This window comes from Micrasema longulum, unplaced genomic scaffold (assembly GCF_059751315.1).
Source record: "Micrasema longulum isolate JH-2025_06_02 unplaced genomic scaffold, ASM5975131v1 h1tg001675l, whole genome shotgun sequence".
Classification (NCBI taxonomy): domain Eukaryota; kingdom Metazoa; phylum Arthropoda; class Insecta; order Trichoptera; family Brachycentridae; genus Micrasema; species Micrasema longulum.
The window spans coordinates 460,770-488,122 of record NW_028278854.1 but is presented as its reverse complement, the minus strand read 5'-3'; the positions used below and the strand labels follow the sequence as shown (position 1 = coordinate 488,122).

The 27,353-nt window shown below is 33.6% G+C and overlaps 1 protein-coding gene across 2 annotated transcripts; it reads left to right on the top strand.

The window, feature by feature from the left end:
• Window positions 1-846: 846 nt before the first annotated feature.
• LOC148274352 (glycerol kinase-like) lies at window positions 847-26,057 on the top strand. Of its 2 annotated transcripts, none has more exons than XM_088237251.1 (9): window positions 847-1,137; window positions 1,366-1,600; window positions 3,701-3,874; window positions 3,978-4,125; window positions 13,062-13,198; window positions 16,120-16,368; window positions 16,846-17,015; window positions 17,954-18,089; window positions 19,963-26,057. In XM_088237251.1, exons 2-9 carry the CDS (start codon window positions 1,367-1,369, stop codon window positions 20,242-20,244), a joined length of 1,530 nt encoding a protein of 509 aa, XP_088093377.1. In that variant the 5' UTR covers window positions 847-1,137; window position 1,366; the 3' UTR covers window positions 20,245-26,057. The 2 variants fall into 2 exon arrangements, with proteins under 2 accessions (XP_088093377.1, XP_088093376.1); XM_088237250.1 differs by having other exon boundaries at window positions 848-1,183.
• Window positions 26,058-27,353: the final 1,296 nt, after the last annotated feature.

Below are 27,353 nucleotides of genomic sequence, written 5' to 3'. Positions count from 1 at the left end.
GATTTTAGTGGGTATCTACCGTTAAATAAAGTTAAATTTATTGATTTTAGAGAAATTTTCCGTTTGTTTTTTAAATTTCATGATAGTTTTACTGGAAAACATCAAATTAAAAACCCAAAAGTGGCAATAATTTTCAACCAAAAATACAACAAAATAACATTTTAAACATTTGTACATTTTTATCTTAAATAAATCTTTTATAAATATATAAATATATAACTTTAATTATTATTATAACATAATTGATAAAGATAAATATTATAAGTTAAATGTATACGCATGGAATCATAAACTAACCTCTATAAGTTCTATTTCATTTGAACTTTGAAATCAAGATTTTTTTCATTATTTAATCCCGACTAACGATAAGAGATTTTACAGATTGATAAGGCATTGAAAATTTAAAGAACCTTAGTAAAAAAATAAGAGTGTTTCGTATCATTACAAAACAAATGTTAACAGTAATTAATGAATATTTTTACTAAGGGTATTTGTTCTTACTTTGAACATGTTTTATTTAATGAACTTTGCCTTGTTCAAGTAGTTAGTGTTAAGCATTTTTTTGTGCGGTTGTATTGAAATTTTAAATACCTAAATAAATATTATCTAAACATATCAAGGTAAACAAAAAATACTGTGTGTGAGAGTGTAATGAAAGTGAAAAGATTGTAAAGCTCTTTAATAAATTGTTCAATAGAATCGATAGAATAAAAATTTTACATCGTATTATATTCTACTATGTACTTTTCAAATGTTTTAGAGATACTACTGCCACCTATACAATTTTAATGACATTAAAAAGAAAACTCCGATCTGCCAAAAAATTTGAGCGCCAAGTCAAGTGCAGTGCACAGTATTAGTATACTACAAAAAAAGTATATGTAATCTGTGGTGCACAGTGCAGAGCTGTCAAAATATTGACACATTCTCATACTATATGCTCGCTATGTCGTGCAATTACGTGCCATATTATTGCGTATACTGAATAAAGTCGACATCACTTATCCTCAATTAAACAATAAATTTGAATTATGAATACGTTAGTGATATATTAGTGATACATCAAATGATTTTTGTGCGAACGTGGTATGTGTCAGATGCAACACATATTGTTGAAATATATTAATTTATTCCAAGGTATTAGATAAGTATTATCGCTGCACCTAGGATTTATAAGTGTTATGTAAGTGAGTTTACTCTTGTGTTTGAATGTTTTTTTCATTATCTCACAGGAAGTGTAACATAGGCCTCATTTGCATCTCACATCTCAGTTTTTAAACTAGTAATAGTTCTACATTATCTCTGAGTTTTTATAGTTTAATTCCATGGATTTTATCTAATACATTTAAACAAATTCAAATTTAGAATGTCTTCCTTGGGTCCTCTCGTCGGTGCCATAGACGAAGGAACATCGAGTGCTAGATTTATCATATTTAAAGTGGGGTCTTCAGAGGTAGTTACTTATCATCAGATAGAGTTGGCACAATTAAAGCCTCAGGAAGGATGGGTCGAGCAAGATCCTATGCTGATTTTGTCAGTTGTAGAGAAATGCATGGAAGGAGCAATGAACAATCTTAAAGCGTTAGGAGGATCCGCTACGGTAAGATATTTTATAAACTATTATGCAGTACCCGATCTAAGGGTATCTAGCACCCTGGCACTTACTTCTAAAAAGGGACGGGAATATACACATTTATATATAATATACACCCTTGGTAGCAAGTGTATGATTCTTTGTGCCAACTGAACCTATGGTTGGTCCGGCTCTATATATGTACATAATTATGTATGTTAGTTCATAATCTTGCCCGTGTACATTATATTTCATAATTATAATCTTATTTATTATCACCATGCTCTAAAGACAAATAAATTGTTTCTAGATTTAAATTCATAACATTATTATCTCTGTGTCCCCGCGGATGAAGCATACAGTTCTGTGTAAAATAGAACCGGAACCCCGGACAAGTGTTTTCATCTCGATAGTAAAAATCTTTAATAAGAAAATTGAGTGCAGATAAGTCCACCTCTTTGTGTAGTGGTTGGTGTGTTTGCCTACCATTCTTGAGGTGCCAGATTCGATTCCTGGCAGGTTAGACATGAAATATTGATCTTAATTTGTTGTAATGGAAGGGAAAAATATTTTTGACAAGGGATATGGAAGTCTAGACATTTACAGGGCTTATGACTGAAATAGCCGGCCAAAACTGTCAGTCCAAAAGACATTTGTAATCCGAAGGTGGCTATAGCCTATGTGAAACTGAATTTATTATATTATAAGAGGAGATATTGTGTCCCTATAAAAAACAGTCTACAACAAAAGTGTCACAACATAATTTTCTGCATATTTACTTCAAAACATCAACTACGGTCCAGTTGAAAGTGGTATATTCCAAAAAATAAGAATGTTTTCATTTATTTGATAATTGTAGTCTGCATTACTTTATGGGCTGTTTAACCTCAAATATAAGGTAGAAATTAATGAATAGAAAGCAAATTAAATACTCGTATAATTAACTATTACGATCGTCTAGAATATTTCCAGTTAAGAGTTCAGAAGAGTTTTGGCTGGTTTGAAATTCTTTCATAAAATAGCATCTAACTATATAGATGCCCATACTATCCTTGCTCGGGCTAATCTTTATGTACCTCACTGTAATGCTGTCTTTGCTGTGGGAAATTTTAGAACCAACGTCAGATTATTTTCCCCTTTGCCAAGGATCCTCAGAACAGTTACAAAAATCTCACAAAACAGTACTGTGGATGTGTTCCTACATTGAAGGCAAGCATTCTAGAAGCAAGCGGTGTTATCACTCCTGACTTGAGATGACACACTTGCCATGTCTGCCTAGATCATGCCATGACTAAATCTATTGTACATTTAAATATATTATAATATTGTTTAGGCTAAGTTAATTCATTGTGTTACATATCATAAATTTCAATCTATTAGAGCTTTCATAAGCCTGTTAATAACTTTTAAAAAAAAATGGCTGCTAAACTAGCAATGAAAAATAGGTCTTTATTATCTGCAGAAGCCGTATTCAGCAAGAAAATTGCCCTATTAATGGACGAAAATGAACGACCAGATTCTAAAGTGTTGTAATCCAGCATCCCTGCTAGAAATAATGATGGATAATTATTATAATCTTTGAGATACAAGTATCACAAAAATCACGTTTGAACCTATCTATTTCAAGGATGCGGTTCGATTCAGAAGGGTCCCAAATTATGGAACAGTATTCTAGAATGTTGCAAATTAGTTTACCATGGGCGAATTGCAGTAGTATTATTGAAATATATAGTTTCAAAGCACAAATCCAAGCATCTTACTGGACTTACCTACAACACTAGTAATATGGGACTTAAATATGAAATGTGTGAATATATTTATGTGTCCATATGAGTGGATCCTATAAGAAGAAAGTGTCCGTGTAATATAATAGTTACTCCAAAGCATTTCAAACTAATCATTGAATAATAATTTACATGAGCAAAATAAAGATTTTTTCCATCCCATTTCTCAAAAACATAAACTGAATTAATTGATGGCATACACATTATTTATACAAATTTTGGTAGTTTTAATTTTGTTCATTTATCATATTTATCACCTTGAGGTGATTTTCACAAAAATGGCGCTAAGTAAATTATCCACAATAATAAATTTTTGATTCGTATATTACATTAATTTTTTCAGGATATTGTAGCAATTGGCATTACAAATCAAAGAGAAACAACAATAGTTTGGGACAAGTACACGGGCAAACCACTATACAATGCCATCTTGTGGTTAGATAATAGAACTGTTTCAACCATAGATTCTCTAATGAAGTCGCAAGTACCGCACAACGGAAATGAGAATTTCTTGAAGGTATAAAAAACAGCTTTATAAAACTTTTTAGTATCATTTCATTCCTTGTTGTGTAACATAATGTAATTTAGATCAAAATAACCATTGTTTTATTTTGTTTTAGCCTCTATGTGGTCTTCGAATCGCTACATATTTTAGTGCCGTAAAATTGAAATGGCTAATGCAAAATGTGGCGGATGTGAGAAAGGCAGTTAAAGAAGATAGATGTTTGTTTGGAAATGTTGATGCTTGGCTTTTATGGAATTTAACGGGTAAGTTGAACAGATATAAATTTAATAATTATATAGGTATTCCATACACTTAAAAAAGTGTTCACAAACAAAATGCAAAATGGCTGTCATAAACAAAATATAGTAGAATTCCAAACTCCAGTCATCCGGATGGCGAAATTTCCAAATCGTCAGAAAATAAGAAACAAAGATATTTTAAATTAAAATTTGATTGTGCAATTAACAATGCTGGACATGTTTAAATAAGTATTTAATGTGATTTCAATTCGCTGTATTCTTTCAAAAGCAATAAAATCTGGCACTCGTTAATCCAAATAATTGGAGTTTAACTGTATGTAGGTATAAAATGTGCCCAGTAAGCGAAATAATTTAGATTAATCTCACCACATCTATTAGGGTTAAACAGAAATAAGAAATTATGTTGATAGAAGAAATGATCTCTTACTGTGTAAAGAAATCACTTAAACCTATCAATAACAGATCACAAGACCTCCATCTCTCTTGAATTATCTATTGATCTTGATAAACTCCTTACGGGTTAAAATTTCGTACTTGTCTATAAACTTTTGGACATGCTCAAAATATTGTTTACGGAATTATTACCACACGAAAGTTATCAATTTTATTAACAATATTTTCTTTTTTTACCATAAATAGTTCTTCTTCTTCTTCTTCGTTTTTTCATGGCCTTTTCACATCTCAACTTGGGTGTTCTGGCCAGTGTCGAGTAGTTTTGTTTTTTTTTTTACATATATACACATGTGTTAGTAATATAATATGTAAAAGTTAGTATGTTAGTATTTAATATAATGTATACATATAATAATAAAACATATTTACAGCTTTACACCATTTACAACTAGATATTTACATAGGATTTTAAATACACGTTTATTGGGTGGGGACAGGAGAGTTAGAATATGAATAGGGAATGGGATATTGATATCAGAGAGGTCGGATAGGAAATCAGGATAACAATCATTTATGGGGCATCCAAAAAAAATATGGTTTAAATCTTCCTCATCTAGCTGACATTCGCAAATGGCAGAGTCCCGGACATGGATTCTGAACAGGTGAGAACCATTGCAGCAGTGCCCAATGCGCATTCTGCATATGGAGGATGTCTCAAACTTGTTCAGAATCACTTTGGAAAACCAAGGCTTTTCTGTAACATTTGGTTTCAGTTGGAAAAGATGTTTACCCTTGGCTTGGGAAGAGGCTACCCAATATTCTTGCCATGCGCGAAGTTGCTTCTCCTTCGTCATAACAAGGAGATCACCTAGTGGTAGTAAATTACTATAGGCAGGATCCCCGGAGTGGACCGCCTCCTTTGCTAACGCGTCCACTTTTTCGTTACCGGGAATACCACAATGGCTAGGGATCCAGGACATAACAATACTCTTATTGGATGCCTCTGATATAGAAAGAAGAAATCGAGTTTCCACGCAGAGCTCATCCTCGGGATAAAAGGATGGAGGGGATTTGATTTTTTGTAAGGCACTCAAGGAATCCGACAGGATTAGGAACTTGCTATATTGTGAGCTTAAGGCGTATTTGACAGCTTCTCGGATTGCGATACATTCTGCGGTAAATACAGATGCATTCTTGTGCAATTTGTACAATCTTTGAAAGTTGTTGTCTTCACAATATATAGCCGCACCCGTATGGGTTGCCGAATCTGACCGAGATCCATCAGTGTAGATAATTTTCCAACCTATCCATCTTGACGACCGAATACGGTTGAATGTACACCGGGGCTGTAGGTGGCTTTCGACTCCGAATGTGAGTTCAATACTTGGGGCATAAATAGAAGTTTTAAATGGGAAACGATAAAGGGGAAGAAGGTCTTTAGGATAAATGTTAGATTTGAAAGATTTGTAAAAATGAAAACTGTTGACTAGTAAAGGGGGTGGTTTATGAAACCAAAAAGATGAGGATGTCACGCAGTCAGAGAGAAATTGTACCTTTTTGAGGAGCAGGTTGTTTTTTTGGATAGAGCATTTTAGAAGAAATCTATCCGCCAAGTATTGTCTTCTCATACCAAGTGGGGGATCACAAGCTTCTACTTGTAAAGCGTTAATTGGAGATGACTTCATGGCTCCGACGACTAGTCTCAGACTTTGGGATTGGATCCGGTCAAGTCTTTGGAGATTCTTTTTTGAACAAGGTTCTAAAAGGAACGAGGCATAATCTAGATGGCTCCGGATATACGCAGTATAAAAAAGTCTCTGTATAAAAGGGTGGCTCCCCCACCATACTCGCGAGACTGCTCTTAACGTATTCAATCCGGCTTGACACTTGTTTACTATATGATTTATGTATGAGTTCCATGTAAGATGAGTGTCCAGAATTACTCCCAGGAACTTAATCTGGGACGTAAAAGGTACTATCTCATCTCCGTGTTGAATTTTTATGGTTGGGATTTTTCGCTGTCTACAAAAGGTTATGGCATTACTTTTACCAGTCGATAGATCCAAGCCATGTTCCACTAACCAATTCCTGATGTTTCTCATACCTAAATTTAGAGTATTTTCTAGATTATTTGGGTCCTTCCCATATGTATACATGAAGAAGTCGTCCGCGTATTGAAGCAAACTTGTCTCTGAGGGAACAATTCCGCTTATGTCATGCGTATAGATATTGAAGAGAATCGGGCTCAGGACAGAACCCTGAGGTAGTCCCTTGCTCAACTCTCTCTCCACCACAGCATGACCGCGAACACTGATTTCTACCTTTCTGGAGAGAATCAAATTTGCTATAAAGGAAGTGAGTTTTCGCGGGATTCCAATTCGTAGCATTTTAGCTTCTAGAATATGGATAATAACATTGTCATATGCACCACTTATGTCCAGACAGACACCTATAAGAAATTCTTTCTTAGTAAGAGCGGCTCTGATATCAGATGTCAGAACCGACACGCTTTCAATAGTGCTCTTTCTTTTCCTGAATCCAAATTGAGACTCGGGGAGAGTTTTCGAGCTCTCCACAAACCAGTCCAAGCGTTGTCTCACCATATGTTCCGCCACTTTCAACAGTGTGGAGGAGAGGGCTATGGGGCGGTAGGAAGACCCAAAGTTTGGGTCTTTGTTGGGTTTAAGGATAGGGATAATGGATTGGGTTTTCCATGAAGGGGGGATGTTTCCTGATTCAAAGATCATGTTGATCAATGATAGGATGTAGGAGAGGGTAGGATCACTGTTATGTTGGATAAAACTATACAGTATACCGTCCATCCCTGGAGCTGAGTCTGTGAGCCGGGTCAGAATAGTCTTCAGTTCATCTAAACTGAAGCTATGATCTAACCAGCTTCTATTTGTAAACTGGTACCAATAGGGAGACTCATTCCAGTTATTTGCGGTCTGCGGGGCTAATTTGTTGGCGAACTCCTCAACCCACCCTAGGGTCTCAGGACGTCTCACTGGTGGAGTGAAAGAACCTCTAAATCGACGTATCATGCTCCAAACAGTAGATATAGGCACGTCTCGTGATAAAGAGCAACAGAAGTTTTTCCATCCTTGTCGTTTCTTGTCTCTTAAGAGGCGTTTTGTTTTAGCTTCAACCTGTTTAAAACTCAACAGGTTTTCTAGGCTCATGTTTAAGGAGTAAACTTTAGCTTGCTTTTTCCTTTTCAAAACTGCCTCCGCACATTCGCTATCCCACCATGGGGCAGGGGGGGGTTTACTTCTATTGCCTTTCTCCTTTACAGGGACATGTTTGTCTGCTGCTTCGACGATGCATGATGACAATGCTTCATAGCACTTCACTACATTCTCTTTCGTCGGGGTGGGCAGCTCGTTCACTTTAAGTTCAATGTCGTCAGAGAAGTATCTCCATTTAACTCTTTCTGTAATGTATCTCGGTCTTCGTCTTCCCCCAGGGGATAGGCCACTTTGGCAATATCTATGGCTGGATATGAGGCTGACTACTATAGGGTAATGATCACTACCAATAGTGTCATCCTTAATTGACCATTGCACAGATGGTGCCATTGCAGCGCTGGAGATGGTGAGATCCACTGCACTGGGTCGCTGATTTGGAAGCTGAAGGCGCGTCGCGGAGCCATCATTAAGGACACACATATTCAGATCATCCAAGAGATCAACAATATCTCTTCCCAACCTGTCGCATGTCGGAGCACCCCACAGGGCATGGTGAGCATTAAAGTCACCAAGGATAAGGAACGGAGGGGTCAATTTTTGGAACAAAGATAAAAGTATCGATTTTGAGGGTTTGTTGGTTGGGGAGATATACATGGAAAGGATGGTCAAGTCATTAACCTTTGCAGCTGTCACTTGGAAAGGACAGCCATCAGTCTTGACATTAATAGGGATAAAGGGAAGGGAGTTTTTGATGAGGAGGGCAGAGCCACCCTTCCCATCCTCACGATCATCTCGCAGACAGTGGAATCCCCGGAATCTAATAGTAGATCCCGGGACCATCCACGTCTCCGAAATGGCCGCAATTGAAATAGATTCTTCTTGCAATGTATGCAAGAGATCTTCTTTTTTATTAAAAATGCTATGGCTGTTCCACTGCAGAATCCTCATCTGAGGAGCCATGGTGGTGGTTAAGTAGGGAGGTTATATTTAGAAGTTGATGGGCGACGTTGGACGGTATTTGTGGATTGTTTTGAAGGATCGATACTAGAATACTCAATATGGTAGATATAATTGTATTGTTCGATGTTGGGACTGTGCTAGGAAAAGCATTCCCATTAGAACCAGATGGAAGTTGTCCATTCGGGAAATACAGAAGTGAAGGGTCATGATGAGGAACATTAGGTTTGGAAGGTAGTTTTTTTGACCTCGACTTCCTCTCTACTGATTTTTTGTAGGATATTGGCGCGGAGGGCGCGGGCATAACAACATTGACATTCGGTTTTGTCGTTTTAGAGACGATTTCTGCATAGGAAATCGTCGCTTTTCCGAACATTTTAGAAGCTTCAATATATGAAATGTTTCTGTCAGCCATCGTGTGTTTTATGTTTTGTTGCCTTTTAAGCTCAGGGCACAGCTTGCTGGTGGCAGAGTGGTTACCAGAACAATTGAGGCATTTTATATCTTCTGCCGCCACCGTGCAGGATTCCCCATTGTGTGAGGAGCCACACTTGTAACAGCGCACAAGGGATCTACAGACAGTCTTTGTATGTCCGTACTTACAGCATTTAAAACACTGAATTGTCGGAAATACGTAGAGTTCTACGGAGAGGGACACATTGAAGATGGAAATGTGGGAAGGTAGAGATTTTGAGTCGAAGGTCAAAACCACCGTGTGGGAGGGTTTCCATTCGACTACGTCACCATTACTCGATCTGTAATTCAGTCGTCGAGCCTTGATTACTTTTCCGAATCCATGAGGTACCTCGGCATTCTCCACAATGTCCTGTTCAGACCAGTGCGAAGGGATGCCTTTGGTAACACCTTGTTTAGTTACTAGGAAAGTCGGAATGAAAACGTTATAATTATCTTTTTTAGCTATTTCTGATTTTACGAACGTATTGGCTTCGTTTGCCGTCTTAAACTCCACAGAAATACGGTTACGGCCGACGGACTTGATTCCGTTCCAGGCAGTCCGAATATTGTTTCTATGAAGAAATCGACCGAAGTCAATATCGTACAAGTTGGTTTGGGTGACGCCGTCTACTTGTACTTTTGTTACATGTACGATAAATGGAGCACGATCCATTCCATTGTACATGCGGGATTGGACTTTGGTAGGTGTGGTAATAGGCGATAAAGTGTTTGTGACCTCTGGAGTACCTGGGTTTGTAGAAGCTGAGGGTCGGGGGCTAGGTGTTTTGTGTGGGAGGGGGCGGTCTGACTCAGAACTCGATTTCCTCTCCGAATTTATAAGTTTGAGTTTTTTTGATTTAGGCCTTATTGTAACAAATTCGGCGGGATCTGGAACAGTGTCCATTGTACCGCACGACGAATCTAATTGAGATCCATCCGGTGGATCCGGAGGTTTCTCTTTATCGTTCATTTATAACAAGTTGTAAAAACCAAAAAAAAATTTGGCTACACGTGTATGGAAAAAATAATTGTTACCTGGTTATTAGGTTTCGGGACAGAGAACGAAAACAAACACAAACTACTGAAAACACTTAATAATAGATAAAATTGTATGTACACCACTCTTTTTTTAACCCAATTAGTGAATTATTTCGACTTTTTAAGGAAAAAACACAATAATTATTATCTAAGACAAACAAAAACGACCGCCACCACTGTTAGTCATAGACAATCCACCATAAATAGTTATCATACTCACATTATAATGAGTGCTTAATCTCCTCTGTTTATACCAGAGATAAGAAGATTAAGCAGTGTAATGTTTTCTATGGTTGAGCCCCATAATTAGCAGGCTATTAAAATAATCACTTATTATTTTACTCACTCTGATAAGTGCTAATAAGCTAAGCTTTGTTCAATTATATATTTTAAAAATGCCATTTCTCTGTGGGGTGAGCAGGGACGAAGGCTGAATGCGTCTTGCATCTTGACATACAATATTCACATTTTTTACTTTCATACATCTTGCTATGCAATTATGTCACCTTTAGTAGTGTGTTTGTTAAATAATAACCCGAGCCGGACTCACCGTAGGTTCAAATGGCACAATGAAACCAGGGCAAAATAGGGAAATATCATGTTTTTTTTTTACAAATTTTTCATTCAACAAAAAAAAAAAAATATATTTTCAAATAAACCAAAATTGTAGGCCAATCATAGTTTTCTATATATAAGAAATGCAATGCAAAAAAAAGAAAAAAACACACCAGTAAAAAGTAACTCCATATAATTCCACTATTAAAATAATAAAATGTAACAATAATTATGAAAAAGAACATATAAAAAGATTTTTTTTGTTCATCTGTCTTTAAAAAATTCTTTCATCAGCGGATGCACACGGAGTAACCCCCAGTTCAACCTTCCTTCCTTTCTCCTTTCAAACGAGAGAAAATAAATATATGATATGAAAGTATTCAAAAAAATAAACCATGCGGAAATATATATTGATTTCAGAAAAAAAGTTATTATAATAATTTAGGATTTTGGGAAAACATGCATTCTTATTGTTATTTGTGCTTGAAATACCAACATGAAACAATTGTTGCAGCCGAGTTGTACGCTGAGGGATACGAATTTTAATTTTCTCAAGCAGTTGTGGGGCAGTTTTTCACTGTAGTAAAAAAAAAAAGTTGTGCGTATTAGTGGCATAAAAATTATTTTTAAATGTATAATTCTAAATTCCCTCAGAAACGGTTCATTGCATTGACCACATCCCTAATATGTCACGATTCTATTAAATTTTGAAGTTTGTGACCGCTTAAATTTAAATAGAACATCGCCACGAATCTTGATGTCACAATTGTCAAGGCCGAGCCAAACATGTCGCTTTTTTGTAAAGACATATTTTTAACAATTTCATTTAAAAAATTAATTATCAAAACATTTTGTCACAATATATAATTGATTTCGAAAATACAATTAATTTTTCTAATTTCAATGCACTGTTTTTATTGGTATTCGTAGTATGTGATATTTCCCCATTAAAAAAGGCGTAAAAGTATATAAAAGCTTGTCCAAAAATAATACATTTTGTATTACAAAAATCGACTTTCTAAGATGCGTAACAACTCTTGTCAAATTCATTTGTATCGTATGTAGCGGGATTGAGAGTGAAATACGATTATGATTGCATTAGAGTGAGATGGAAATATAAGATACATACGAAATTACTAAATGAATGTTCTCATTGTAATACGCGCCCTGCACTATGGAGAATGGTCGAAGACCGCGCGAGCGTCCTAAACCTAGTTTGAAACAAAATAAATACCTACTGTAGACCAGGCCCCGATAATAACTTTGAAGTTCTGTATTACTGTGATAATTGTTCAGATTTTTTAAAACCGAGCTGTGGAGCAATGGAATAACCTTCTCGGGAAAGTGACTGGTGCACTTTTGGTGAATAAGTAAAAAAAACCTTCTATAACACAAACATTTATATTTCCCACTACATCAGTTGTGTATTCTTCTTTTTCTGTATTTGGTGTACACGCATCAGCTTAATGCTGCTAGTGTACTTCATAATAATAATAATTTTAATTCAGTTGGTAATTTTTTAGCCCTTTCAAAATGGGTGTTTATTGGGGTGGGTGTAGGTAGAGAAAAATCTGAAAATTTACTCAAAAACATTCTTAAATAATAAATGGTTAAAATGAAAATTGTATAACTGTATAATAAATTAACTCGTAGGTAGTATTAAAATGGTTTATTTTACATAAAAATGTCTGCCTTAAAACAGGTTGTGTCTAGTTAGGCAGACTAATGATTCAGATAAATCTATTACCTAAGTGTGTATGCAGTAGATAATGAAATTGTTATTTTTGTTAATAAACCATAGCTATTATTATTATTATTCTCACGTACCTACTGAAATTAAAGAGCGGCGAGTTTATTTTTTTGATTACTTTAATTAATGTAATGTGTTTATTTAGATAGTTGTAAAAAAAAATTAAAATCTGGTTTTAACTAACATTATACTTAACATGTACAAAAATAATTTCAGTTACAAGTTATTAAATTCAGACGCATTGTCGCCTAATTTTTTCTCATTTCCCATTCTTCATCTGATTGAATTATATTAGCAACTTTGTATGCATCGTCTCTCAGATTCTGAAGTTCTCACAAGAGTTGTTGTATTCCATTATTGGTTAGTTTTCTCACATATTTTTTTTTAGTAGGCATGATATTGTCAATTACTTTCATCACAAAATGATTCTCTATCATTTGGTTCACATATACATGTTTCATTATTCTTATCTTCTTTTTAATGATCATTACATATTTTTTCTTTTCTGTAATTTTGTTTTTAACTCGTTTACTGCATGTTTTTTGACACCAATCTTCAAAGAAACCCAATAATATGAATGCAATATGAATTGTTCTTTCTAGGAAAACATATAACCGATGTTACAAACGCATCCAGGACAATGTTAATGAATATACAAACACTGAAATGGGACGACAAACTTCTTTCTTTCTTTGATGTTCCTCGTACTCTTCTTCCCGAGATACGGTCTAGTGCAGAGGTTTATATACATATGTATTTTTAAATACTTGTTATGGTTTTTTTATTAAGAACTAATGCCACTCTAGCTGTTTAAAAAATCTACTTTTGGTTCAAAATTGCTTTTTTATGTCAGTTATAAATAAGAATAGATATTGAAGTACGTAAGAATATTGAAAAAAAACATGTTTTTATTCATTTATTTTTATTTATTTAATTTTATAATACGCCCAAGGGGCATTTACAAAAAATATACAGGTAAGTACAAACATAGCGAGTAAAAATTTAAAAGATAAACAACGCTTTTTTGTATACATGTAGAAACAATAAAAAGCATACTGCCATGCAAAATAAAAAGTGAAGCTTTACATAGTAAAAAAGAAAAAAATTATAAATGGATATAAGAAAAGTAATTGAATTAAAAAGCAAATTGTAAATAACTTGTAAAGAATTTAAACAAAAAATAAATACATTTACATATACTTATAAGTATAAAAAAATGGTATCAACAAATTATTGTTAAAAACAAATAATAAAAATTAGTTTACAGTAAGTATATATAAGATAATAACAAAATATCTGGTATACAAAAATATTTGATACATCAATTTCAGAAAAAGATAATAATACCCATCAAAAACAGAGAAAAAATTGTATGAAAAAGAAAGTTTTATTACGACATTAATAATTAGTTTCAAACAGTGCATTTAAGAATGTTTTAAAATGGATAATTGTCGTATTAAAAATGTCTATTTCACAAGTAAATTTGTTGGCTAAGGAATGTTAACGCGGAATCGGGAGTGTCGTGCATTGTTAGTACTTACGTACGTACTCGTAGTTGCAAACAACTCCGTACTTCTAGTGACTCGATTAGGTATTTTGAAGTTAATGAGATTCAGGAGTTCACAACAATCGAGCTCCGAATTTAAAATTTAAAATAAAAAAAGGAGGTCATTTATTTTTCTACGATTTTCTAATAAAATTAAATTTAAAGTGTCTAACAAATACGTGTAATTTATGTTATCTAAGGGAACATTAATTTTAAAATTTACGAATCTCAAATACTTTTTTTTAATTCTCTCTATGTTCCTAATGTGTAATTTATACTGAGGAGACCAAACAATGGAATTATATTCTAACTGACTACGAACTAGTGCTACATACGAAGTATTTATTACTTAAAGTGAATTAAAATCTTTGACAGTGCGAAGCAGGAAACCTAATGTTTTCATGCTTTTGTTCGTTATGTTGTTAATATGATTAACGAAATCTAATTTTACATTAAACACTATATCCAGGTCTCTTATTTCGCTCACTCTTTCGAGCAATATATCTTTTTTCAACATGTTTTGTAAAAATTGCGTCCATTCAAACTCAAGATTATGTTTCCAACATAAAAATGACACTAAAATTGTTTATTAAAAAAAAACAATGTATCGTAAAGTTCAACATGTCTAATTCTGTAGGTAATATATTTTTTTTAAGGTACAGTAAAAATATTACAAGTGAATCGATTAAGATCTGTTGAAGTTATGTATTCAGCTAGTTTAAAAAATGAAATTTTGAGATAAATGCATTTAGAGCTTTACGTCATATTATTTTTTAAATTTTATTTATGGCTACTCGGTATGGAGTTAACCAAACATCCGGAAATAATTATTTAAAATTTTGTTATAAATTATAAAGCCGTTTGTACCTTATTTCTTTTATGCTATAGTACTGTGTAAGCCAAAAAAAATCATTATTGAAAAAATTTTGTGTCACCCCTTAACTAGCTATTCTACCCCATTGGGTGTAAATAATTTATTTATTTATAAAGCACTATTTTTGTGGAAAATCGCCTCAAGGGCACTGTACAATAAACATCCCGAACACAGGTACAGAGCGCAATGGCGGTTGGTATTTTAGTTCCCGGTTTCCAATTCATTATTTTAATTTTAATAATATACAGGAGCTTGATAAAAACATGTCTTGCAGCTACAGAGCGCACGGATGGTTACAATCTAGCCCCATTTACATTTTACCAAAAAATACTAAGAAGTGTTTTTAATAAAAAAAAAAATAAAAAAAACGTTTGCTGATAGAATCTAGATTATATATATATTACATATTCTGCAGCTACAAAGCGCATGGACAGTTAGAAATAATGGAAATGGTATTGAGTTTTTTTAACACGACTAGCTTCTGTCAGTGGTTCCCTTTATGTAAATATAAATGGTTTACTTTATATAAATTAAAATCATTTTATGTTTGAAATTTACTCTTTTTTGTGTAAAAAATAAAAATTTGATTTATTTATTTCACCTAAACCTTTTTATTTGTTCTTTTCTATATGAACACCTCACTGGACATAACCCGTGTCGAGGCATTCATTTACATTATTTTTATATTATGTTCTAGTTACAGTAGTTGGTATTTATAATAATATATGCGCATACATACGCACACATAAATGTATGCATAGATGTACACCTACATATATAAACAAATAGTAATATAATACACATAGGTACTGTGCAGATATTGAGCCGAGAAGCATGCTACCGTCGTGGGTTATTTGGCTCCTCTACACTGGGCAGCTGCCGGTCCTCCGACATCCGCACAAATACCTTTATACATATACAACAATGTTTTATATAATAATCCAAAACACTGTATGGATACATACATAAATTATAAATAGCAGACATGCAACAATAATTTCGAGTTCAAATAGACTACTGTTTTGGTGTGGAGATCATCTTAAGGCAGTTCTCGGGACCCAAATCCAGAAGACATTTTTTAACAAATTATTTGAATTGCTGTATTTTTGCATTCAATTTAGTAAAATAACCTCAATCTGTCAAAAAAAACAATAAAATGGGTGTTTTAAAATAATTTACGAAGTTCCATAAAGTCATCACAGAATCAATAAACAAAGATGATGCTTTCTTTTATTTCTAGGTGTACGGTCCAATATTGAGTGGTCCCTGCGAAGGCATACTGATTTCTGGATGTTTGGGGGATCAGCAAGCTGCCCTACTCGGGCAGCAGTGTATGAGGCCCGGGGAAGCCAAGGCAACTTACGGAACTGGCTGCTTTATTCTCTACAATATAGGCACCAACCACCTGCTCAATACCGATGAACTGATAACCACTGTAGCGTATCAACTGGGGCCCAACGCACCACCTTGCTACGCCCTGGAAGGATCAGTAAGGACACTTTTTTTCTTCTTATTATGTCTAAATTTTCAACTTGTACCACTGCCATAGAACGCCAGTTACTCTCGGAGCTCCGCTATTGTTGGTGCAATTGGCCACGCTGTGAGCGTTAGCAAATGGTTTTTTCATGTTTTTAGCGATTATATTTAAAATCTTATCACTTTTGGCTTCAAATATAGTTTGAAGCAATTGCCTATTAATGTTTCATTTTTCAGATTTGAAATCCCTCATTTTTGTATTTGTATTGACTACACAGCACCAAAATGTGCAGTTTTTTTTTGGTAATATTACCAAAGGATTTATATTATCATCATGTAATTACACAATGCCACTTATTTGTCACATAATTTGTCAATAATGTCACAAAAATAAAATTGTGTGAAAGCTCCCTCCATATACCTGAAAACCGTTTCAAAGACTGGGAGTCTTCTTAACAGTTTGGCAAATTAAAATAAAATTGTGTTTTAGGTAGCTGTAGCTGGCTTGGCACTTGATTGGCTCCGACTGAACCTGGAAATTTTAGATGACCTTGCCAATACTCAAGCCATGGTGGAGGAAGCCAACGAAAGCGGTTCTGTTGTGTTTGTTCCTGCTTTCAGTGGACTTTTTGCTCCGTATTGGCAAAGTGACGCACGAGGGTAACTTTCCATTTTATATTTATCGCTTTCTTCCTGTGTCCGTTTTTTATTTATTTTTATTTAAATTTTATACTTATTTTATTGTAGTCCATTCAACAATGGGAAACACATTTCCTTATAATACTTACAGGTACAATTGAAATAAAATACAATTAAAGAAAATTAAAACTAGGACAACAAATAAATAATAATTACTACCTCAAGACAAGATCTGGCCTATCTTAGTGATTGTATAAATCTAGAAAGACTAGCACCAAAAAAGTCCAGATCTTGTCTTGAGTTTACAATGTGACATAATTGGGACATTGGTAAATGCAAGCCATAGTTTGTGCAAGAAACAGCACATTATTGTTTTGCAACTAGCGGATCAGAACATTGAATACATTAATATGGTACATTAATTAAGCAATCCAATCCAAAGTTCAGTTTTGGGAGTTTTTGGATCCAAAAACTCCCAAAAATGAACTGTTTAGCAAACTAGTTGTAAATATTTATGTTTTCTGTCCTCTGTTAAAATACTTATTTGATCTTCTTATCTCCAAAATATGTTAAGAACAGTATAAAAGCTGTAAACGTTGTAAACAATTCACCAGTCTTAAAAATGCCTACTTAGGCGAAAGCGCTCGTTGGTCAAAATATTAAAAAAGTAAAACTAAACCAAGAAATTTCATTAAATCAAAACCATTTAAATAAACAAGCTCGGTAACTGTGTTTTAGGGCATGTCTATGTATTAATATGTCAATGAAGCTGTGGCTTATTTTTATTTCGGGCAAGTGGCTCCTGCCGAACGAGTACTAAAGGTTAAGTGAGCGCTTTACACACCAACATGCACCATTTAGCCTATGTTTAAACATATACATTTCCTCAACTCTTTCATCTGATGATTTTTGTGATGTAAAATATGTTTTGTTTTCAATAAACGTGTATTTTATTTTAGGGTAATAGCTGGAATATCGGAAGATACAGAGGCTCGCCATATTGTGAAGGCTGCTTTAGAAGCTATTTGCTTCCAAGTAAAAGATATTATGGATGTCATGAGTGAACGCTGTGGTCTGACTGTCAATAGTTTGAAGGTAAAATTATTATTTACATATATTTTAGCATTGGAGAACATTTTTGAGAAGGGTATGCAGAAGTCTAGGCATCCACATGGCTTATGACCTGTCATTGGCTGGTTTAAGTGGCCACTTTACACACTGTAACATTCACCATTCTGCCTATATTTGAACATCTATATTCCTTTGATTCTTCCATCTGTTGACTTTTGTGAAGTTAAAGAGCTGAAACCTTTATTGTTGCGGGTGAGATTCGTATGATTGAATTATTTCTCCCACATACTAGGCAACGCTCAATTTCTCCTACAAAATATTTTCAGGCGTTGTAAAACTGTTTTCTCGTGCCACGAGAGTGGTTCAGAATAGCACCCCAGAGTGGTTTCCCATTGCCTTCTCTGGTAGATTTTTCTGTCAGGGTTACCTTTCCTTAGCTGGTTGGTTCATTAGAGGTGCCAGAAAATCGCCTTTCATCTTCTCGTTATCTGCTGTGATCACACCGTTCTGAGTGTGATCCTATTGCCCGGGGTTCGCAACGTGGACGCTAACAAGTTGGACTAGTCAGTAGTGATGCCGGTGGAATGCAACAGGCCTTTCGCAGCATTTAATAGAATCACGCCCTCTAGCAGGATGTGGGTGGCTGTCCTTACACACATCCTATTCACAGAGGATCTGTGGAGAGAGAAACTCGGTGATAGGCTCTGGATAATGCCATCTGAAAGCACAAACACCGCCTGCAATTTGGACTTCCCTACGTGGAAAGTTCTCAATAGACTAAGGGTAGGAGTATCTAGGTGCAAATACAATCAACGGAGGTGGGGTTTTCTGGAGGGAGATGACATGAACTGTAATTGTGGAGAGGTGCATGATGATCCTCATCTGCTGCGGTGTCCACAAATGCAGTTAACTTGTGATGATAATGATTTACGGATGGCGATAAGTAAGTAAGTAAGCAAGATGTGACTCACTACGACCCTACTGACAGTTCAAATCCCTTAATTGACTATAACTTGATAAAATACAATGAAATGAATACTAATTAATAATGTTTGAACCCAACCGTAATAATTGGAATCAATTTACATTAAATGTTATCTGAGAGAGCTCTTCCAACCTCTTTCACAAAACGGACTATCTCTTCGTTCTAGTAACGAGAGAACCCTTTTAATACCCTGTCATCGATCTTATTTTCTCCTCTTTTACAGTAGTAGCCGCTCGATTGTGAAATAATATACCCACTTTATTTACATTTACGTTAAGATTGAAATGTCACTATCTAAATATTTAAATTGTTCCTTTATCCTTCTTCTTTCCTTCCCATTCCCTCTCCTCTCTTCATAGTATAGTGTTAATTTTTTGTATATTTTTATTTTGTTAATCTTTGTTTTTAATTTTTATATAAAATTGTAAGATTCAATATGTCCATGTATTTGTAATTTTTTAAAACGGTTTGGGTAGGTAGGAAGAAATTGCCTTAAGGCAATATGCCCGCCCTTATATGTATATGTATATGTATATAAAGTGTTAAATAAATAAATAAAAATGTTGAGTCATTATTAATGTCGTTTTGAAGACCAGAATCAATGCCGATCGAAGAGCGTCTGAATTTAGTTTTTCAGTCGTTGGTGACGTGTTGCACTTTTGTCTTGGTAGGCCTGGCATCCTGCAGTTGCATGTGTTGCAGGTGCCCATACAGTGTTTAACATTCACCATTCTGCCTATATTTGAATGTGTACATTGAACTTAAAAGAAATAGTATTTTCGCTGCTAGTTTTGTTGATTTTCCCATGGACATTGGCATTTTTGCTTTTAACTCCCTCATATTTAAGTGTGCTGTAATCCAGCATCCCTGATAGAAACAATGATGGAAATAATGCGAGCATCTTTCTCTCAGGTGGATGGTGGTATGACGACTAATGACCTGCTCCTCCAGACCCAGGCCGACCTGGGAGGGTTCGACGTGATGAAGGCGGGCCTGGCGCAGAGCACTGCGCTGGGGGCTGCCATGGCTGCCCAGTGGGCTGTGGGGCTTGGGGACCCCTCGCAGACCTTCATCATCAAGGAGGGACGCACATTCAGTCCCTCCATGACCCTGGCCATCCGCACCCTGAAGTATAATCAGTGGAAGAAGGCGCTCAAGAGATCCTTGGGATGGAGCATCAATAACAAATCTTAACGCAGAGCACTCACATAGTCCATCTTAATTTTACACAGAGCAAATTAATTATTATCTCTTTTTTTTTAATGCTTTGAATTCCATCGAAAATCGGCCTCAAACTTTTTATAAAAAATTAACTATTAGTTTTGAAAATCTGATTTGATTTATATTTCAACACAGATGAAAAACTTTTTTCAGAAGGGAAGATGGATAGTTTTTAACCTGTTATTGCCTATTTTAATGGATCACTTTATACGCTGTGTAACATTCACCATTACCTTTATTTAACTATATTCATTCTTCCATCTGTTGATTTTGTAAAGTAAAAGAGCTGAAACCTTTATTGATGTGGGTAAGATTCATACAAATGAAGCAACACCTGAAAACACTTTTCAATTTTCATACTTCTTGGATGGAGCAATCAACAGTGCTCTGAGTATGTCCAAATTTTTATAGACATGTATAGGATTTCACCCCGTAGGTAGTTCATCAAATTTGATATAAAATATAACAACGGTAATTGTGAACATTTATAGTAAAGCAATATGCAAGTCTACACATTTACAGGGCTTATGACCTGTCATTGGCTGGTTTAAGTGATCGTTCTGTTTGTTTTGATATCCATCTTTCCTTCTTAAAATTTTTCTTCAATTATGTTGTAATATTTATAAAACTTAGTAAAATAGTTTGATTGTCTACAAACATTTGGACATACTCAATATATTATTGATCCTACAAACTATTTAGTCATGATGCATTCCTTATTATTTAAATATAAAAAAATAAATTAAGGAATAATTTAAATGTTCACATATTACATATATTGCAACAGAGATGAGAATACTTTTAGTAAATGAATATTGCATTCCATTCATTTACATGGGTTACGATCTGTCATTACTATTGATATTTACTATTCTGCCTATGTTTAAACATACAGATTTCTTCAATCTAGTTGACTTTTGTGAAATAAAAGAGCTGAAATCTTTATTAAGGAGATTCATCTGACTGAATTATTTCACTTCTTCCGTTATTCCTTTCTTAAATGTTCTCATCTCTGTTATTATTATGGATAATTTATATAGCGCCATTTTTCTGAAAATCACCTCAAGGGTGCTGTACAATAAGTCTCTCAATACGACTTACAGCTAAAAAGCTCATGGACGGTGTAAAATCTAGCCCCCATTTACATTATTTAATAAAGTAAATAAAAGCACGATTACAACTTGTCTTGCAGCTAGAAAGCGCGTAGACAGTTGGAATTTTAGACCCTATTTACAAAATTTAAGTATGAAATAATTTGATAGTTGATGTCCATTTGTTAAGTAGGTAGTGTTCATAAGAAAATGTGAATAATACATAGCGAGATAAACAAATGTATTATAATGTGTCAATCTTGATAACTTCCTAGGGTGTTGGATTCCTGTCCTTGTCTACAAACTTTTGAACATACTCAAAACTGGTTTCAAAATAGTACGGTGTAAAAAATTTGGTATTACTTTTTGAACATTAATTTAATGCGTACGAGTAAATGTAAATCGGAACCTATTTTGACACAGTGAATACAATAGCAGCACCGTAAAGTAAGCACCGAATTTTTAGTTAAAAATTATACCGAGGCATTCAGCTATGAATCTATTAAAAAAAGCTTAGTAAAAATAAATTATTTTAAGTCAAGACATTTATTTAATGAGATTGAAAAAAAAACAAACATAATTTTTATTAGGTCAGATCAGGTCATGAAATGACATGAACTTAAAGTCACTAAGATTATTGGTAAGTCGGAATGAAACAATCACAAAGCTTAATTGGTGGTTTTAATACTTTAAAAAATAAAGTAAAGTTGCAATTTGTATCGGAATAATTTCCACTCAACCGGCTTTCGGTCACTATATGTTTGTCTGCGTTGCATCCTTCACACAGCAATATAAACACAATACTAATAGCGTCACTTCTGTACTGACACGTAACCTAAATTCTCTGAGTAACAAAAGACCGATGTAACGGTTTTGTCCAATTCCCACCCGAATGTTGCATTTATTTTAATGCAGAAAGATGGATAATGTTCATTGAAGTCATTTTATGATCTTAACTCATTTTAAGGGTTTATTGAGTTAAGTCGTTTTCGTTCTAAAGGTGCGAATTGTGGATAGGTTTCTTTGTACAAAAAACAATTGGGTATTTCAAAAAAACTTAATCGTTTACAAAAATATGTTTTAAAAAATATAACATGATATGCAACAAAATACCTTAAAAATCCTAACAAATAATATTTACTATCATTTTACATTATATGCTTAGTAATTAAAAGGGTAATGTAGGGTATTCCAAAAACAAATAGCATAATTGGGTTGGAATTATCAATAGAATAATAATAATAATAATAGTTATATTAATAACAATAGACATTAAAAATACCTTGGGATTTTCTATCAATATGAATCCCCAAATAAAAAAAGGAATCTACCGTTTGTAATAAACAAAACTCGTCGGAAATTCTGGCAAAGAAAGTGTTCATTGCTGGGTTCACACATTTTTCCAATATTGTTATCATTTATTTCATTTTGTTTATTTATTTATTCATGCAAATACATGTGAATTACAAAAAAATAATAATAACATATACCAAACTCTATGAGGCCAGGAGCCCGGTGTTGAGTTGGGATACGACATAGTGAAAAGTGGAAGCACGTACATTATTAAATAATAGCAAAAACAAAAAAAAAAATATATATATTTCAATAAACATCTGTACAACACGCTTAATAGTACTATATCTAAATCTATGCAATATCTCACAGCAGTCTCCTGCAATCATGTAAGCCACATATTGATCTTAATTCGCAACAATGCGTTAAGCATCTTAAAGAAGTGTTACATTGTTTTTAGTCCAGTTGCATGGTTTTTGGTTAATGCAGTGGTCGGCAAAGCGCAAGTGGTGTATCTTTTTCTATTGATTTATTTAGTCTAAGGATCCTACTGAAGAGCTTTTAGGATTACAGCCTTTTGGATAATTGAGGACATTGTAAATACTGTCATTAAATGCACCTAAAAACATCATATTTAACGCGATAAAGTTATTTGAATTTCAACAGATACGGCCGGAGTGAAAAAAGGTTTTGTTTTTATTTTTAAACTAAAAATTGATTACGTTTATATTTGTACTATACATCAATAAGCTTTATGGAATTTGTGCTCAAGATCGTTAACACAATTGTAGCTGAAGCTTTTTATCATCACCAATTTAAAGAATTTTTAGTTGAAATAGAGAGTGAATATGCATATTTTCTGCTGCATAGTACTTTGGGTTTAAAAAGGAGACGTTTGGAAATGAAATGAAATTGGTTCTTAAGAGAAATCTTAATTGTTGTACTGCTGATATTTGGCTCTTTTGACTAATGGGTTTGCCGACCACTAGGTCAACGCATCGACGTATTACAGATAATTTGTAAGTTTAAACTCATCAAACTATTTTTTCAAAATAAGAATATCACTTTTTGATCATGATTCTGACACTAACTTATTTTTTTCAATTTTGTGGCTCGACACATTTTTGCTATAACACCATCCGATTATATGACTATAACGCATTTTAAAATTAATGCTCAAAATTTATTTAAATTTATTTTTTATACCATGTTGTTTTGAACCTGTAAAAAATGTGCTGAAGGCTGATAGTAAATAATCCATGTTCCCATTATCCTTTTTTGGCAATGTATCCGTATTTATGATTTCGTATTTTTTCATGAACTAAAACATGATAAAACTGCGTTCTGTTAAAACTGCTTCGTAACTGCATTATCATCATAACGCATAATAAACGTTGATTGAAACAAAAAAAAAATTGTTTGGGATCGTGAAGCCTTTTTGACCAGCTAATGTGTAAAAATAATAAAACGGAAGTCACATATATGTAAATTTTATTCCAAAGGCAAATTTGACTATTTTTAACCCATGTATACAATTATAAACATTCCTAGAGGATTTTTTGTGCAATATTTGTTTAGCATTAATATATATAATATATTTTATTTATATTTAAAGGATGATTTATATAGTTAGTATGATTGTATGAGTTCAAATTGGTTTTGGGTAGGTGAAATATATTATGACATGTATTTCAAAGATATTATATATGAGTTTTGTGGATAGATTTTTTTTTCGAATATTATTTTAGGAGCTCAGTTTTATGATTTTATAGATATTCCGCTGTAATGGAAAACTGCACATTTTTCACATAAATAATATTTCTTGTTTTTAATAAATATGTGATTACAAGTTTTTGTTTGACAATATTTGTTCTTATCAATAATTGAGCATGTTCTTATCAGTTATGCAGAAAGCAGCCAGCCAGACAAAAGTGAAACTGAGATAATAGCACTTTTATGAAACGAGTGAACAATCAAATATACACAACAGTTGGAATGTTTTTGAATTTGACAAATGATTAACAATGAATAGATAAGTTTTTTTTATATTACAAACAAGAATCTGATTTTGTATTTGACCTGTTTCAATCATTTTTACAGCACCATCAGATTTTTCCATTGCTGTGGGTGTTTTTTGCAGATTGAGAAATGCCATTTTTGTGATTGACCCTATTTTCAGAAGGTGATTATTACAGTTTTTTGTATGAAACCGGTCTGGTTGTTTTTAGCAGAATATAGAATTGACCTTACTTGCACCCAAAAACACCAAAATCTAATTTTTGTAAAATTGTGGACTGGCAGCTTTCTGAATAACTGCGTTCAATTGTTCTGTTCATCAACTTTAAATATGTTGTTATGAACAGAACCCTGGACAATTGTTTTCCTCTCGATGAAATATGTCACGTCCGCTCTGCCAGGAATCAAACCCTGGACCTCAAGCATGGTAGGCCAATATCCAACCATTACACTACAGGGCGGAGTTATCTGTATATTTTTATCTGAGAGTAGTCATCGAGTTAAAAACACTCATTCAGGATTCTGATTATATTTCACACAGAATGAACACGAAAAAAGGACTTAGCGTTATTTCTTTTGTATGAATTGGTAGCTATTATTTTTCTTAAATAATTTTATGTTGTGGTCTCGATTAGGGAGTCGCAGGTTCGATCCCATTCTTGTTTCCTATTTTCTAAGACACCTAAAAGAAAATGGGCCGAAAATTCAAATATGATATTTAAATATGTAAATCAGAATGTAATTTTAAAAAGTAATATATTTGTTGCCAATACTGTGTCAATTATGATATTTTAAATAATACCATTGATATACATTTATGATTGTAAAATGAGTGCTAAAAAGACAAGCTAAACACAATGTAGCGCAATGGGTTTTAAAAATACAATAAGCGTTACTCATAAACTTGGCATAAAGTTACACTTAAGTATAGTGGTATAATTCGGATGGAAATACCATCCTTATTCTACCACTATAATAAGGATGGTATTCCCATCCGAATCATACCACTATACTTAGGCGTAACTTTAAGCCGAGTATGAGTAAGGCCCATTAAATACTAAGTTTGGCTTCTAATTATAATGGAAATTTATTTACTTAATTATGGTTTTATTAATAAAAAAGACAAATCGATTATTATAATTCCAGGGATATGTGTAAACATAATGTATTGTAAATAACAATGTAATTAATAAACTGTTTAGATTTACAAGTTTGATATTGAAATTAACGTAAGTTTTTTGTCTCGTTTGAAAAATATCTGACTAACAATTTTTAGATTGACAAGCCATATTATGTTTGTTTTTATACAGTGTTATGTAGATGTTAGATATACATACCTCGTTGTTTTTATAATTATTAATAATAAAGTAAATTTTTTCATACTCATTTTTCTTGTTTTATTTATTTATCTTTATGGTGGGGGCGACTCGACGTAGTGACTTGTTTAAGACATTCAAAATCTTGACAGAGCTCAATATATGTAAAAAAATAATAAAATGAACTATTTTACATGACGTCTCAAGTTCTTAATTGACCAATGATAGTGTTGTGATAGATTTCCGGTTTCAGAAGAAAACATGGCCTACTATATACATTATATATTTATATATAGTAGGCCTTGCGAACAGAACTAGTGACGTCACGAGTGGTGTAATTAAAAAAATACAAAACTTTGAAAAAATCGTAGCGATGACAATACGATACATAAAAATAAAATAAAACATTAATGGCTTAGTTTACCAAGTCTATTAACAAATAAAAATATAATAAAAATATTTTTAAAAAAACCATTAAATATACAGGTGTTCTTTAAACCCCGTCACATCCGAAACCACGATGGGCAAGAAGACATATTAGCATATTTAAAAAAATATTTAGAACAAAGAATTTTTTTTATAATAAAATATTTAAAAAAACAAATGGTTGCTTACTTCTGCAGGGAAGAAGTGAGGGGAGCGCGGCGCAGTATCAAACTCCCCCTTCCCCCTCCACGTTTCTCCCCCACAGAAGTAAGCAACCATTTTGCTTTTTTTGATATTTTATTTTTTTAAATTTTGTTAGTTCTAAAGAAGACCTATTGGCACATTAAAATGTGCCAATAGGTCTTCTTACTCATACTGATCATCGTGGTTTCGGATGTGACTGGGTTTAATGAACACCCTGTATGTATTTTTGCACAAGATGTTCGGTTTTACTTTTTTTTTATTCTATAAACTAAAATCAAATTTTATTTACCAAAATGAGAAAATTTGTGTAAAAATTTTAAGTATCTTCATCGGTAACCCGAAATATTAAACACATTAAAAAAAATACAAATATTCAATTTTCCGTGCAGAAATTAGATTTTAGCTTATGGACAATTGAAAATAACGCTGTTAAATTCTCATTGTAATCGGGGTCCTTGAGAGCAATGCTAGAGTGCCCATGTCAAGAAGAGAAGAGGGGATTGTTTATTTTTGTAGGTTTTTTGTTTTAAATTATACAAGCCACGAAAAGCATTTCTTTCACTACTAAAATAATAAGATTATTCGTGTTAGTAACCTATGCGATCAAATGAACTTTTTACTCGAAAAATCTCAATCCTTTTAATGCTTATGTCGACAAACGATTACATAGACATTTCTTGTTTTTAAAATATGCCGAAAAACTATTTTGAAATATGTACGTACGCTCAACTTATTT